This window comes from Salmo trutta, chromosome 16, assembly GCF_901001165.1.
Source record: "Salmo trutta chromosome 16, fSalTru1.1, whole genome shotgun sequence".
Lineage (NCBI taxonomy): Eukaryota > Metazoa > Chordata > Actinopteri > Salmoniformes > Salmonidae > Salmo > Salmo trutta.
Genome location: NC_042972.1, coordinates 38915211 through 38930697, shown reverse-complemented (window position 1 = coordinate 38930697; position 15487 = coordinate 38915211). Strand labels below are relative to the sequence as shown.

The 15487-nt window shown below is 42.1% G+C and overlaps 1 protein-coding gene across 1 annotated transcript; it reads left to right on the top strand.

The window, feature by feature from the left end:
- The first annotated feature begins 480 nt into the window (after positions 1-480).
- nmur3 (neuromedin U receptor 3) lies at positions 481-6184 on the top strand. Its single transcript, XM_029692640.1, has 2 exons — positions 481-1339; positions 5742-6184. The coding sequence occupies exons 1-2, from the start codon at positions 481-483 to the stop codon at positions 6182-6184; spliced, it is 1302 nt and encodes a 433-aa protein (XP_029548500.1).
- The last annotated feature ends 9303 nt before the right edge of the window (positions 6185-15487 follow it).

Sequence of the window (15487 nt, the reverse complement as noted above, 5' to 3'; positions counted from 1 at the left end):
GCATGACAAAAGCCCAGACTATCAATAAACTGAGCTTGGTGAAATTGATTGTACTACCCCTTCATTGTATAATATCAGGTAATGAGTGCCTCCATGCATTACAGCACAGCGTTGAACATATAACTGAGTTCTACTTTAATTTATTTCAAAGTTTCATACCACCAACATAAAAATGTAATTGAATTTATTGCCTTAAGTCAAGACAATCATGCAAAACAGAAATCTCTTGTGACGCTTTACTGAGATGTCTCAGTCATCATTTGAAAGCTTTTACATCACCTCATGTAGAATTAGGATTACTAGCAATAAATTATTTTGCAGAAAGTAATATACTGTAATATAAATGGTTGCTGTGTTTCTCTAGGTGTTGTATTTCTATCGGTATGGAATGAAGTCTCTCAGACATATGCAAACGATGTGCCGACATTACCAGTGATCCTGTCCTCTCTACTCCCACTTACTACAAGCCCCTACTCTGAAATGGAGAAGTACTGCCTGGATTCCCTTTCCAACATCTCAGAACAGAATGGCATGTTCTGTAACATCACGTTGCTAAATGTTACAGGAAATGACACTGGAACCAAATCCATTGAGGACAGACTACTGGAAGTTCTAGGGCCGAAGCGCTCCCCCGTCTTTCTCCCTATCTCCCTGGTTTACCTGCTCATCTTCCTCCTGGGCGTGTCTGGCAACCTGCTCACATGCACAGTGATATCCAAACACAAGAAGATGTGCACCCCCACCAACCTGTACCTGTTCAGCCTGGCTGTGTCAGACCTCCTGGTGCTCTTCTTCGGGATGCCCCTGGAGATCTACGACCTGTGGCAGAACTACCCCTTCCCCTTCGGAGAGGGAGTCTGCTACTTCAAGATCTTCCTCTTCGAGACTGTCTGCTTCGCCTCCATCCTCAATGTGACAGTGCTGAGTGTGGAGAGGTATATTGCAGTAGTCCATCCACTAAAAACACGCTATGTTGCCACCAACAAGCATGCCAAGCGTGTCATCAGTGCTGTATGGGTGTTGTCCCTGGTCTGTGCCATCCCTAACACCTCCCTACATGGCATCTACTACTTGAATCTCCCGGAGAAGGTGGCAGAGTCAGCCATATGCAGTTTGATAGGTTCCCCGTGGATCTACAACCTGGTGATTCTGATCACCACCGCATGCTTCTACATTGTTCCTGTGACGGTGATCAGTGGGCTGTACCTTGGGATTGGCATCAAGCTGGGCAGGGAGCGACACCTCTCCCGGGGGACGATGAGGGAGAACTGTAGTGCTAACATCAGCTGGAGAATCCATGTGGAGCGAGTTCGCAGGAGACAAGTCACCAAGATGCTTGGTGAGTTTTGCATCCCATTTCCATGTCTAGCCATTGTCACAGTCACAAGCATCACTACTACGGTAAACATAACTTAGACTTTCAACTGTAAAAAAAAATGCTGTACCCCAGTACAACCCACGTAACCACAGTGAAACGTTAGTCTGTGATAAGGTATGTGCTGCTGCCGCAGGAAGGGGGGCATTGCCTAGGCAACCAATGACTTGTTTGCTACAGCACCTTGCTTGTTTCAGCAAGGTGCAACAAAGTTTCATCACGTTGTAAAGAGTCCATGTTACCACGGAAACAAACTCAACCGCACGAATGCTTGGCTGTCCCCTCTTCAGTCAGCTGTTCATTCCACAAAAATTGGTCAGCCAAGTGACCGTGGTCACCGTTATGGTCTTTTGAATAGCAAAAAGAACAACAAAAAAACACATAATTTATGACTCACATTTTCTCCTCTCCTCCGCTCCTGGCGGCAATGGTCCACATGGGAAGGTGACTTTTTCAACTATAATCACGTTAGCGGGGTACCAAAGCAATCTTTCCCCACTGAAAGCAGTTCAGCCAAAGCAATAAGAACACACACAGTGTACTTTTAGTTGTATTATAACTGGATTTTAGCTCCCGTCCAAATATACAGTCAGGTCCAACATTATTGGCACCCTTGATAAAGAAGAGCAAAAAAGACTGTATAAAATGAATAATACAAATACTGAGCTATATTGAGGTATATTGTATGCTCACCTCTTGTGTACGTGGCCAAAGAGCTCTATTTTCATGTCATCTGACCATAGCACTGGCTCCAATCCAAGCGACAATGCCGTTTAGCAAAATCCAGGTGTTTACATTTGTTGGATGACATGAAAATAGAGCTCTTTGGCCACGTACTCCAGTGGTGGGTTTGGCGTCGAAAAGAGGAATCATATGTAAAAAAATAACCCCATACATATTGTAAATTATGGTGGTGGATCTTTGATGTTATGGGGCTAGTTTCGTCCACTGGTCCTGGGGAACTTGTTCAGGTCAATGGCATCATGAACTTTAACCAGTACCAGGACAATTTAGCCAAAAACCTTGTTACCTCTGCCGGGAGGCTGAAACTTGGATCTTCCATCAAGACAATAACCCCAAGCACATATTAACATCTACAAAGAAATGGTTAATTGACCACAAAATCAACATTGTGCAATGGCCAACTCAGTCTCCAAACTTGAACCCCATTGGAAGCCTATGGTTTGAGTTGAAGAGGGCACCCCATAAGCCCAGACAAAGGAAATTAAGGATCTGAAAAGATTCTGTATGGAGGAATGGCCTAAGATCCCTCCCAATGTATTCTTGCTCAGTGCCGTTATCCTTACACACAGTGGTGTCAGTTCAGCTAAAAGTAGGATATGACAAAGTGGGGTAGCCAGCAAGATCTGTTAGATTATCTAATTTTAATTCAGGGAAATGGTCAAGCAAGTCTGATAGTGAGAGGTGGAAATGCATTATACTGGAGGCAGGTAGGCTACAGGTAAGGATTAGGGATGCAGGCAGAGAATGATGATGAAGGCCTACAGCAGGAGGGTAACAACATTTACCCCAAATAAGTAATTATTAATGATTTGCATTATCTCAATTATCATTCTGTCACTGTATGACAATGCACATTTCTTATTGCTAACAATTGTTATTGTCTTTGAAGCGAAAAACAGGACATGTATTTTGGGGAAGTGCTCTAAATAGCAAGGTGTTCAGTTGTGTTTATTTCCATACCAATACATGAAACCATAATTTCACTAGCCTACTGGGCAAATTAATGAAAATATAAAATATCAATTAGGCCTACAGCTATCACAACCTATATTTTAATAGCATTAAAATATATTTTGATTTCGAAATGGTAACCAAAAAGGAGGGCTCCCCCACCTCCACATTCCCAATTCAATTAACCTGTGGCTATCAGATTACAACACGACTTACAAGGCCGAGCTCAAATGCCAACATTACATTCAGTCAAAGCAATCGGCACACTGCCTAAAAGGCTGACCGGCAAAGCAAATTGGCACTGTCTCTGCTTTCTAAAAGTGAGAGAAAAAGGCAGCAGGCTGGCAGCTGCTCTCTGAGCTATGCACGTGATCCTAAAGCCAACCAATTAATATGCTGATCTGAAATCGCATTTTAATTGGGATTGAATGATTTGAATCTACTTTTTTTGCTAACTTTACATTTTTGATCTTGAGGTAGGGTTTAGCAACTGCCATACCCTACCATACCCAACTGATGCCCCTGATAGCAAGGTAAGGTATTTATTTAAAGGTATTGAAAACAGGGGTGGCAATAATTTTGACCCCTATATTTTTGGTGAAAAAAATAAATACTTGTTGTACAAAATGTCTTTCTCTGAGGCACAATAATAATAAAAAAATATATATATTTTATCATTGAATATTTCTTAGTAGGGGAGAGTGGGATAAATTCCACCATTTTTTACAATCAGTATCACTCTTTCAAAGGAAATCTAGTATTCTTTCTAACAAAGATATCTACATATATTTCTGGATGTTGTGTACCCCTGGAAATAATCAGAATTCAAGTAAACATTGCAGTTTTGAAAACATAGCTTGTCCAAAAAACATGGTCTCTTGTCACAACTTACTCCCGGGTATGGAGTAAGTTGAGCCGTGGGACAGGGTAAGTTAAGCCGCCAAATTTCTTTACTGAATTAAATATTACCACTAACTTTTTAAAACCATGTCTATCTTTATTTCCCAAAAACAATTTAACACAATCCCTTTTGTCTTTTAATAATTTTAAGCATACTTTAACAGGCTTAACACCTAACAAACACGTTTGCACTTTTTTAAAACACTTTTAACATAGGCCAGGCCCTGTTGTTACCTCTCATCCCAGCGATAAAGCCTTGCATTACACCTGGGAAGAAAACACTTACATTTGCTCTACTTGCCATTGGCTCAACCACTGGCTCAACTTACCCAAAGGCAAACATTTTGACTATATTAGCCCACACAGCTACAAGGATGCACTTTCATGCTATGTTTAGGACCTCGTATTGAAATTATGTTTAGGACCTCATATCGAACACATTGGGAATTCAACAAACTTCTGGTTGTCTTTTTGAATGGATGACTAAAGGTTGAAATCTCATTGATCAACGTCTCAACCAAATATTACCCACATTTCCACGTTGAAATGATGTATTGTGCCTAGTTGGAAGTATCATCAAACCTCTAACTGAAAATATTTTTGGGAGACCTAACTTGCTCAACTCAACCGCACAAATTCCCAGCCGTCCAGCGATTCAGAGATTAATTCCCAGCCGTCCAGCGATTCAGAGATTAATTCCCAGCCGTCCAGCGATTCAGAGATTAATTCCCAGCCGTCCAGCGATTCAGAGATTAATTCCCAGCCGTCCAGCGATTCAGAGATGAATTCCCAGCCGTCCAGCGATTCAGAGATTAATTCCCAGCCGTCCAGCGATTCAGAGATTAATTCCCAGCCGTCCAGCGATTCAGAGATTAATTCCCAGCCGTCCAGCGATTCAGAGATTAATTCCCAGCCGTCCAGCGATTCAGAGATTAATTCCCAGCCGTCCAGCGATTCAGAGATTAATTCCCAGCCGTCCAGCGATTCAGAGATGAATTCCCAGCCGTCCAGCGATTCAGAGATTAATTCCCAGCCGTCCAGCGATTCAGAGATTAATTCCCAGCCGTCCAGCGATTCAGAGATTAATTCCCAGCCGTCCAGCGATTCAGAGATTAATTCCCAGCCGTCCAGTGATTCAGAGATTAATTCCCAGCCGTCCAGCGATTCAGAGATTAATTCCCAGCCGTCCAGCGATTCAGAGATGAATTCCCAGCCGTCCAGCGATTCAGAGATTAATTCCCAGCCGTCCAGCGATTCAGAGATGAATTCCCAGCCGTCCAGCGATTCAGAGATTAATTCCCAGCCGTCCAGCGATTCAGAGATTAATTCCCAGCCGTCCAGCGATTCAGAGATTAATTCCCAGCCGTCCAGCGATTCAGAGATTAATTCCCAGCCGTCCAGCGATTCAGAGATTAATTCCCAGCCGTCCAGCGATTCAGAGATTAATTCTCCAAAATCAAAAAGCAAACCCCTTTCTTTCTTTTCTTCTTTTTTTTACATTTATGGCTGTTATTTTATTTTCATGACAGCTTTCATCCATAGTCATCGGTTACACGATTACACGTTAATTGTGCCAGCCCTAGTTATATGAGTACAATGTCTCAGTTTCATGAGGACCAAGTTTTGCAGGGAACAGCGAACAGGATTCCCACCCTGACTGTTGTTGCCCCCTTTTCTCTCTCTCTCTACACATTACTTAATTCATCCTCCCTCTATGTCTCGCTTCCCCCTTACTGTCTTACTCCTATTTTCACTGTCTGTTGTAATGTAGCTGTGGTCGTGCTGGTGTTTGCCATCTGCTGGGCACCTTTCCACATTGACCGGCTCCTGTGGAGCTGCATCATGCAGTGGTCTGTCTGGACAGACCTCAACCAAGCTGTGTACCAGTGTGTGCACCTCCTTTCAGGCATCCTCTTCTACCTCAGCTCTGCAGTCAACCCCGTTATCTATAACCTGCTCTCCACACGCTTCCGGGAATGCTTCTGGGATCTCGTCTGCACCCATACAGAAGACACCACTGCTGGAAAAGACTCCACACCCTCCGCCAAGATCCTGCTGGTCCCCTCGGGCCCAGTTCCTAAAACCCAGACCAGGCCCAGTGACCACAACTCCCTCACTCCCCTGTTATCTCCAACTGGGAACACAGAGATCACAACACTGACAAGTAAACATTCATGCGTGGTAGACTCTGACTTCACTGCTACGGCTTTTTAATCATATTTAATATTTAATGCAGAGATGTAGACTCAAATCACGTGACTTGGACTCCAGTACTACTTGGGTCGCAAATTTTGCCACTTAGACTTGACAAAAAGAATAAACACTTCCTTTCCTGTTAAATTCTGTTATTACACCGCGAACATACACTGGGTGTACAAAAGCTCTTTTCATGACATAGACTGACCAGGTGGATCCAGGAGAAAGCTATGATCCCTTATAAATGTCACCTGTTCAATGTAGATGAAGGAAAAGAGTCAGATTAAATAAGTATTTTTAAGCGTTGAGACAATTGAGACATGGATTGTGTATGTGTGCCATTCAGAGGGTGAATGGGCAACACAAAATATTTGAGTGCCTTTGAACAGGGTATGGTAGTCGGTGCAGCGGTTTGAGTGTGTCAAGAACTGCAATGCTGCTGGGTTTTTCACGCTCAACAGTTTCCCGTGTGTATCAAGAATGGTCCACCACCCAAAGGACATCCAGCCAACTGGACACAACTGTGGGAAGCATTGGAGTCAACATGGCCAGCATCCCTGTGGAATGCTTTCGACACCTTGTAGAGTCCATGCCCTGATGAACTGAGGCTCTTCTGAGGGCAAAAGGGGGTGCAACTCAATATTAGGAATGTGTTCCTAATGTTTTGTACACAGTGAACATTCATGGCAATTCCATTGCTCAAAGTGGAGAATCGTATTGGGTTATATGGGAAATGACCGTTAAATTTTGTTCTGTCTAGCACTGCTGCACCAGCAAGTGCAGAAAGGCATCGGGAAAAATAGAGCACTGTCCTATATTTTCAATGCTTGTCGCGTGAAAATATGAGCTCTGAGCTTGAGTTTCTGTGAATGTTTATTCTCAGCCATCCACAGAACTCTCAATGTGCATACAGTGGATAGGGGAAAAACAACAACACTTTATTGTAATGTAAGTCAAACTGTAGCTGTACTATCAACACTAGCTGTACATCATCATTTGGATGTCCTTTCTATTAGTAATGATGATACAAAAAACATTAAGTTCATGATCTGTGAAGTTTAATATGTAGGCCTATGTACTATACTAGTAGGTCTAGTGTAAGGAAAACAGTAAATATCCTGATTTAAAAAATTGCTTTGAAATTGGTATAAAACAAATTGGTATAAAATTGGTATAAAAATAGATACTTCGGGATTTTGGCAATCTACCTCCCCAGAGTCACATGAACTCGTGGATACAATTTTCCAGTAGGAAGTAAGTTAGAGGTACTTTTGTGAGCCAATGCTAACTAGCGTTAGCACAATGACTGGAAGTCTATTGGTATCTGCTAAATGCTAGTTAGCAATTGCACTAGTGCCAGCAAAGATTTTTTTTAAATCTATGATGCTAGTTAGCAACTTCCTTCAAACTCCACGCAAAGACATACAAATGATATCCACAAGTTCATCTGACTCTGGGGAAGTAGATACAATGCCTCATTGCCAAAATCCTGACGTATCCCTTTAACTATTGACTCAAAACCCCAAATTAGGGACTCGTGACTTGACCTGATCTCTGGAACTTGTGACCTGACTTGAGATTTTCCCATTATTACTTGAAACTTGACTTGAGACTCTGAAGGTTAAGATTTGCTTAGGACTTCCTAAATTGTGACTTGGTCCCATGTCTGGTTTAATGTGTAGTGGATATGATGCTCTCTGTCAGGAGGTGGATTTGACTAATGAGCAGATGATACGTTGTGCACAATTGGATAAGTAAATATTTCATGAGGTGATATGTGAACTTGTTATTGAAGCAGCATAAATCCTAATAGCATAAACATTTATCTGAAAACAACTGATTTAGGGGTATGTAAATGAGAGACTTGGTTGCACTTGATAATTAACTCTAATGATTGATTATCCCATATTAACCTTTGTGATATTGACTTATGTGAACTGCAGTTATGTATTCATAACCACCTAGTCCTGCCCCTTAATTTATTGTTTATGCCAACACTTCCCCATGTGTATTCCTCCTTGTCAAATAATTGAATGTACATATGTCGCACAGCTGTCCTTCAACTTAGAAATTGTATGTAATTTCATGTAAATCAATATTTATTGCTTTTCTGTGAAAAACAGCAAAACATGAATGTATTGCTTGATGATTATTTCAGGAATTGCGTTGCTTTCTAGCTGTTATTGATTGCTTTATTTGCTTGCACCTACGGTATGTAGTCTCTGTAAATTTCAGACTGAGATTATGTCCGTTGACCGATGCCCAACATAACTGCATAAAGACTATTGAGTATCCATGTAATCAATTCCAGTGAGTGGATATAGCTTTTTCTTACTAAACATATTTATGTTGCTTGACATTCATTTGATGTTTGAAATATTAAAATAAAAGGTTTTCACCAATCTGTTAGCATACATTTTCTTTTGTTTCTACATTATCTTCTCATCCTTTCCAGAACCTGCACTAGGTGTGCCTGTCTTACACGTAAAGCAGATACTACTGTAGCTGCAGTTTAAAATGTCTGCAACAGAAAGAGCATTATGATGACAATGTATTGTATGAGTCTATTGGGGACCCTAACAACAACACCAACAGGTAGTCTGTTAGATTCTCAAAGTGTAAGTGGCAGTATAATGGGAAGGCTAACACAGTGTTCTTATAGTGTCTAAAAATGCAGAGAAACCAGCATGAGAGACAATTAAAGCACTTCAAGCATTTGACCATAGATTCTTTAAAGCCTCCATGGATGAATTGTTATTCTATACAATACAAATTAGCTTTGACTGACACATAAAATCCACTGGAAGGAAGATAATGAAGGCCATTTTCTGCCTGCGTTTATGACAGCATATTGAAGAGCTTCATCGTTTGTGTGCGCTAACATTATGGATCTGGGTTCGTGGTCAGATCACATGGAGCTATCAAAAAGGGTCCTTATTAGGGGATATCTCTTTACATGACACATTTTTCATATTATACAGAATACAGACCATTTCCAATGCATATTTTGAGTTTTGTGGATATGCACCATATCCTGACAAATTCTGAATACAGATGTGTCTTATAGACATATATGATATTGGGATTATGCCGAATACCACACATGGACATTTCCTATGGCCAGATATGGATTCATTCAATGTCCTGAGAAGAGTGACATACAATTTTGTCTCTTCATGTTAACAGATACTGACTGTGTATAAACAGTATATACATATATAATTTGGTTGTATGCATTTTTAGACGTAGGCCTACCGTAAATGTGTATTATTGTTGCATCACCATCTTTATTGCAAAAATAAATACAAGTACAAACAGAATATAGCTTCTGTCAATATTACACAGGTAAGCTAATTGTTACAGAAATCAGGAATGCAGACAGGCTCTATCTATCTGAGCTACTGTGTCCAACAAACCACCACCACCTGTTGTCATGTTGGGAACCGACTGACCAAAAAGGATCTTATTATGACCATTTCTGTGTGGGTGGACCATTTCAGTTTGTCAGTGATGTGTACGCCGAGGAATTATTGTAAAAGCACCTCCTCTAAGAGTATGAATTGTTTGAGAAGGTTTGAATCCTAAGCAACCTGCCTACACATACTGTAGTTTGAAGTACAATACCAAAATAGCTACTATAGTAGATCAAGCTGTGTGCTGGAAAACCGTTGTAGAGCATGTGTGGAAGAGGCATTGTGGTGCTCGTGAATTTCCTTTCTTTTTTGACCTCAGACCAATGCATATTATCACTTAAAATGTAGTTTGTTGATTTTAATATGTACATACACTACCGTTCAAAAGATTGGGGTCACTTAGAAATGTCCTTGTTTTGGAAAGAAAAGCAATTTTTTTGTCCATTAAAATAACATCAAATTGATCAGAAATACAGTGAGGACATTGTTAATGTTGTAAATGACCATTGTAGCTGGAAACGGCTGATTTTTAATGGAATATCTACATAGGCGTACAGAGGCCCATTGTTAGCAACCATCACTCCTGTGTTCCAATGGCACGTTGTGTTAGCTAATCCAAATTTATCATTTTAAAAGGCTAATTGATCAATAGAAAACCCTTTTTGCAATGATGTTAGCACAGCTGAAAACTGTTGTTCTGATTAAAGAAGCAATAAAACTGTCTTTCTTTAGACTAGTTGAGTATCTGGAGCATCAGAATTTGTGGATTCGATTACAGGTTCAAAATGGACAGAAACAAAGACCTTTCTTCTGAAACTTGTCAGTCTATTCTTGTTCTGAGAAATGAAGGCTATTCCATGCGCGAAATTGCCAAGAAACTGAAGATCTCGTACAGCGCTGTGTACTACTCCCTTCACAGAACAGCGCAAACTGGCTCTAATCAGAATAGAAAGAGGAGTTGGATGCCCCGGTGCACAACTGAGCAAGAGGACTAGTACATTAGAGTGTCTAGTTTGAGAAACAGATGCCTCACAAGTCCTCAAATGGCAGCTTTATTAAATAGTACCCCGCAAATCACCAGTCTCAACATCAACAGTGAATAAGCTACTCTGGCCTTCTAGGCAGAGTTGCAAAGAAAAAGCCATATCTCAGACTGGCCAATAAAAATAAAAGATTAAGATGGGCAAAAGAACACATACAGTGAGGGGAAAAAGTATTTGATCCCCTGCTGATTTTGTACGTTTGCCCACTGACAAAGAAATGATCAGTCTATAATTTTAATGGTAGGTTTATTTATTTGAAGATTTCTGGCTCCCAGGTGTCTTTTATACAGGTAACGAGCTGAGATTAGGAGCACACTCTTATAGGGAGTGCTCCTAATCTCAGTTTGTTACCTGTATAAAAGACACCTGTCCACAGAAGCAATCAATCAATCAGGTTCCAAACTCTCCACCATGGCCAAGACCAAAGAGCTCTCCAAGGATGTCAGGGACAATATTGTATACCTACACAAGGCTGGAATGGGCTACAAGACCATCGGCAAGCAGCTTGGTGAAAAGGTGACAACAGTTGGTGCGATTATTCTCAAATGGAAGAAACACAAATAACTGTCAATCTCCCTCGGCCTGGGGCTCCATGCAAGATCTCACCTCGTGGAGTTGCAATGATCATGAGAATGGTGAGGAATCAGCCCAGAACTACACGGGAGGATATTGTTAATGATCTCAAGGCAGCTGGGACCATAGTCACCAAGAAAACAATTGGTAACACACTACGCCGTGAAGGACTGAAATCCTGCAGCGCCCGCAAGGTCCCCCTGCTCAAGAAAGCACATATACATGCCCGTCTGAAGTTTACCAATGAACATCTGAATGATTCAGAGGACAACTGGGTGAAAGTGTTGTGGTCAGATGAGACCAAAATGGAGCTCTTTGGCATCAACTCAACTCGCCGTTTGGAGGAGGAGGAATGCTGCCTATGACCCCAAGAATACTATCCCCACCGTCAAACATGGAGGTGTAAACAATATTCTTTGGGGGTGTTTTTCTGCTAAGGGGACAGGACAACTTCACCGCATCAAAGGGACGATGGACGGGGCCATGTGCCGTCAAATCTTGGGTGAGAACCTCCTTCCCTCAGCCAGGGCATTGAAAATGGGTCGTGGATGGGTATTCCAGCATGACAATGAATCAAAACACACGGCCAAGGCAACAAAGGAGTGGCTCAAGAAGATGCACATTAAGGTCCTGGAGTGGCCTAGCCAGTCTCCATACCTTAATCCCATAGAAAATCTGTGGAGGGAGCTGAAGGTTCGAGTTGCCAAACGTCAGCATCAAAACCTTAATGACTTGGAGAAGATCTGCAAAGCGGAGTGGGACAAAATCCCTCCTGAGATGTGTGCAAACCTGGTGGCCAACTACAAGAAACATCTGACCTCTGTGATTGCCAACAAGGGTTTTGCCACCAAGTACTAAGTCATGTTTTGCAGAGGGGTCAAATACTTATTTCCCTCATTAAAATGCAAATCAATTTATAACATTTTTGAAATGCGTTATTCTGGATTTTTTTGTTGTTATTCTGTCTCTCACTGTTCAAATAGACTTACCATTAAAATTATAGCCTGATCATTTCTTTGTCAGTGGGCAAACGTACAAAATCAGCAGGGGATCAAATACTTTTTTCCCTCACTGTACACTGGACAGAGGAAGATTGGAAAAAAAGTTTTATGAACAGTTTGAGGTGTTCGGATCACAAAGAAGAATATTTGTGAGAATCAGAAAAAATAAAAAGATGCTGGAGGAGTGCTTGACGCCATCTGTGAAGCATGGTGGAGGCAATGTGATGGTCTGGGGGTGCTTTGGTGGTGGTAAAGTGGGAGATTTGTACAGGGTAAAAGGGATCTTGAAGAAGGAAGGCTATCACTCCATTTTGCAAGGCCATGCCATACCCTGTCGATGGCACTTAGTTGGAGCCAATTACCTCCTACAACAGGACAATGACCCAAAGCACAGCTCCAAACTATGCAAGAACAATTTAGGGAAGAAGCTGATATTCTGTCTATAATGGGGTGCCCAGCACAGTCACCGGATCTCAACCTATTGAGCTGTTGTGGGAGCAGCTTAACCGTATGGTACGTAGAAGCGCCCATCAAGCCAATCCAACTTGTGGGAGGATGCCCTCGAAGCATGGGGGGAAATCTCTTCAGATTACCTCAACAAATTGACAACTAGAATGCCAAAGGTCTGCAAGGCTGTAATTGCTGCAAATTGAGGATTATTTGACAAAAGCAATGTATGAAGGACACAAATATTATTTCAATTAAAAATCATTATTTATAACTTTGTCAACGTCTTGACTACATTTCCTATTCATTTTGTAACTAATTTCATGTATGTTTTCATGGAAACAAGGACATTTCTAAGTGACCCCAAACTTTTGAACGGTAGTGTATATCTAGGATTAAAGTGACTAGGCAACAGGATAGATAATAAACAGTAGCAGCAGCATATGTGATGAGTAAAAAATAAAATGTGAAAAAAGGGTCAATGCAGATAGTTGAATAGTTAACCAAATAGCTACCCGCACTAACTATTTCTCCCTAATTTTGTGGTATCCAATTGGTAGTTACAGTCTTGTCTCATTGGTGAAACTCCCGTACGGACTCGGGAGAGGTGAAGGTCGAGAGCTGTGCATCCTCCAAAACACGAAGCCGCACCGCACCGCTTCTTGACACAATGCCAGCTTAACCTGGAGCCAGCCACACCAATGTGTCAGAGTAAACACCGTACACCTGGCGAACGTGTCAGCGTGCATGCGCCCGGCCCACCACATGAGTCGCTAGAGCGCGATGGGACAAGGACATCCCTGCCGGCCAAACCCTCCCCTATCCCAGACAACACTGGGACAATTGTGGGTCATGGGTCTCCCGGTCGCGGCCGGCTGCGACAGAGCCTGGACTCAAACCAGGATCTCTAGTGGCACAGCTAGCACTGCGATGCAGTGCCTTAAACCACTGTGCCACTCGGGAGGCACTATTTAGCAGTGTTATGGCCTGGAAGTAGAATCTGCTCAGGGTCCTGTTGGTTCCGCTTGCCATGTGGTAGCAGAGAGAACAGCATATGACTTTGGTGGCTGAAGTCTTTTAGGGCCTTCGTCTGACAACGCCTGGTATAGAGATCTTGGATGACAGGGAGCTCGACCCAAGTGATGTAGTCTACGATCGACCCAAGTGATGTACTGGGCTGTACGCACTACCCTCTGTAGCACCTTGCGGTCGAATGCCAAGCAGTTGCTATGCCAAGCGGTGATGCAGCCAGTTAAGATGCTATCAATGGTGCAGCTGTAGAACTTTTTGAGGATATGAGGGCCCATGACAAATCATTTCAGCCTCCCGAGGGGGTAGAGGTCGTTGTAGTGAACTCTTCATGACTGTGTTGGTGTGTGGGGACCATAATAGATCCTTAGTAATGTGGACACCAAGGAACTTGAAGCTCTCTACTGCAGCTCATCATTGTGAATGGGAGCGTTTCCTGTAGTCTACGATCAGCTCCTTTGTCTTGCTGATGTTGAGGGAGAGGTTGTTGTCCTTGCACCACACTGCTAGATGTCTGGCCTTCTCCCTATAGGCTCTCATTGTGATCAGGCCTACAACTGTTGTGTCGTCAGCAAACTTTTTTTTGTATTTGTATATATTTTTTACCTTTATTTAAGTAGGCAAGTCAGTTAAGAACAAATTCTTATTTACAATGACGACCTACCAGAAGGCAAAAGGCCTTCTGCGGGGGCTGGGATTAAAGAATAATAATACAAAAATAGGACAAGACACGACAAGAGAGACACCACAACACTACATAAAGACCTAAGATGACAACATAGCATGGCAGCAACACATGAAAACACAGCATGGTAGCAGCACAATATGACAACAACATGGTAGCAACACAACTGGCAGCAGCACAACATGGTAGCAACACAAAACATGGTACAAACAGTATTGGGCTCAGACAACGACATAAAGGGCAAGACGGTAGAGACAACAATACATCACGTGAAGCAGCCACAACTGTCAGCAAGTGTCCATGATTGAGTCTTTGAATGAAGAGATTGAGATAAAACTGTCCAGTTTGAGTGTTTTTTGCAGCTCGTTCCAGTCGCTAGCTGCAGCGAACTGAAAAGAGGAGCGAACCAGGAATGTGAGTTCCTTAAACAGAATGTGACTAGCAGAACGGGTGTTATATGTGGAGAATGAGGGCTGCAGTAGTTATGTCAGATAGGGGGGAGTGAGGACTAAGAGGGTTTTATAAATAAGCATCAACCAGTTAGTCTTGTGACAGGTATACAGAGATGACCAGTTTACAGAGGAGGATAGAGTGTAGTGATGTGTCCTATAAGGAGCATTGGTGGCAAATCAGATTAGAGCCGAATGGTAAAGCACATCTAGCCGCTCGAGAGCACCCTTACCTGCCAATCTATAAATTACGTCTCCCTAACCTAGCATGGGTAGGATGGTCATCTGAATCAGGGTTAGTTTGGCAGTGTTGTGTCTTTAGTATCCTTAATGTGATGACATGCTATTTTATCAAATCGATTACCAAACGTTTAATTGATTAGGTGATTGAGTTAAATCATGCAACAATTAACTCATTAATAACCTGGGGCACCACATATAAGTTTATTTAAGCAGTTCCGTCTTCCAAATTAACTCTTATCAGAATTGTACGGGAAGGTCTGCTCAATCCAAGAGCACAAACAATTGATTACAGCATTGCCCCAAAAATGGATGAGGCGGGTGGCAGCAGGAGGAGGTAGGGAACTGGTCTGTCTTCCCAATATAAAGGATCAAAACTGGCGGAGGAATAAAAATAGCATAAATAGGAAAGTATACCAGTTTCATTTGAGGACCAGGATG

Bases quoted from the DNA above. Each gene is read 5' to 3' on its own strand.
- nmur3 (XM_029692640.1), top strand. From the start codon at position 481: ATGGAGAAGTACTGCCTGGATTCCCTTTCCAACATCTCAGAACAGAAT. The intron at 1,340-5,741 runs GTGAGTTTTGCA...GTTGTAATGTAG, and splicing joins ACAAGTCACCAAGATGCTTG to CTGTGGTCGTGCTGGTGTTT.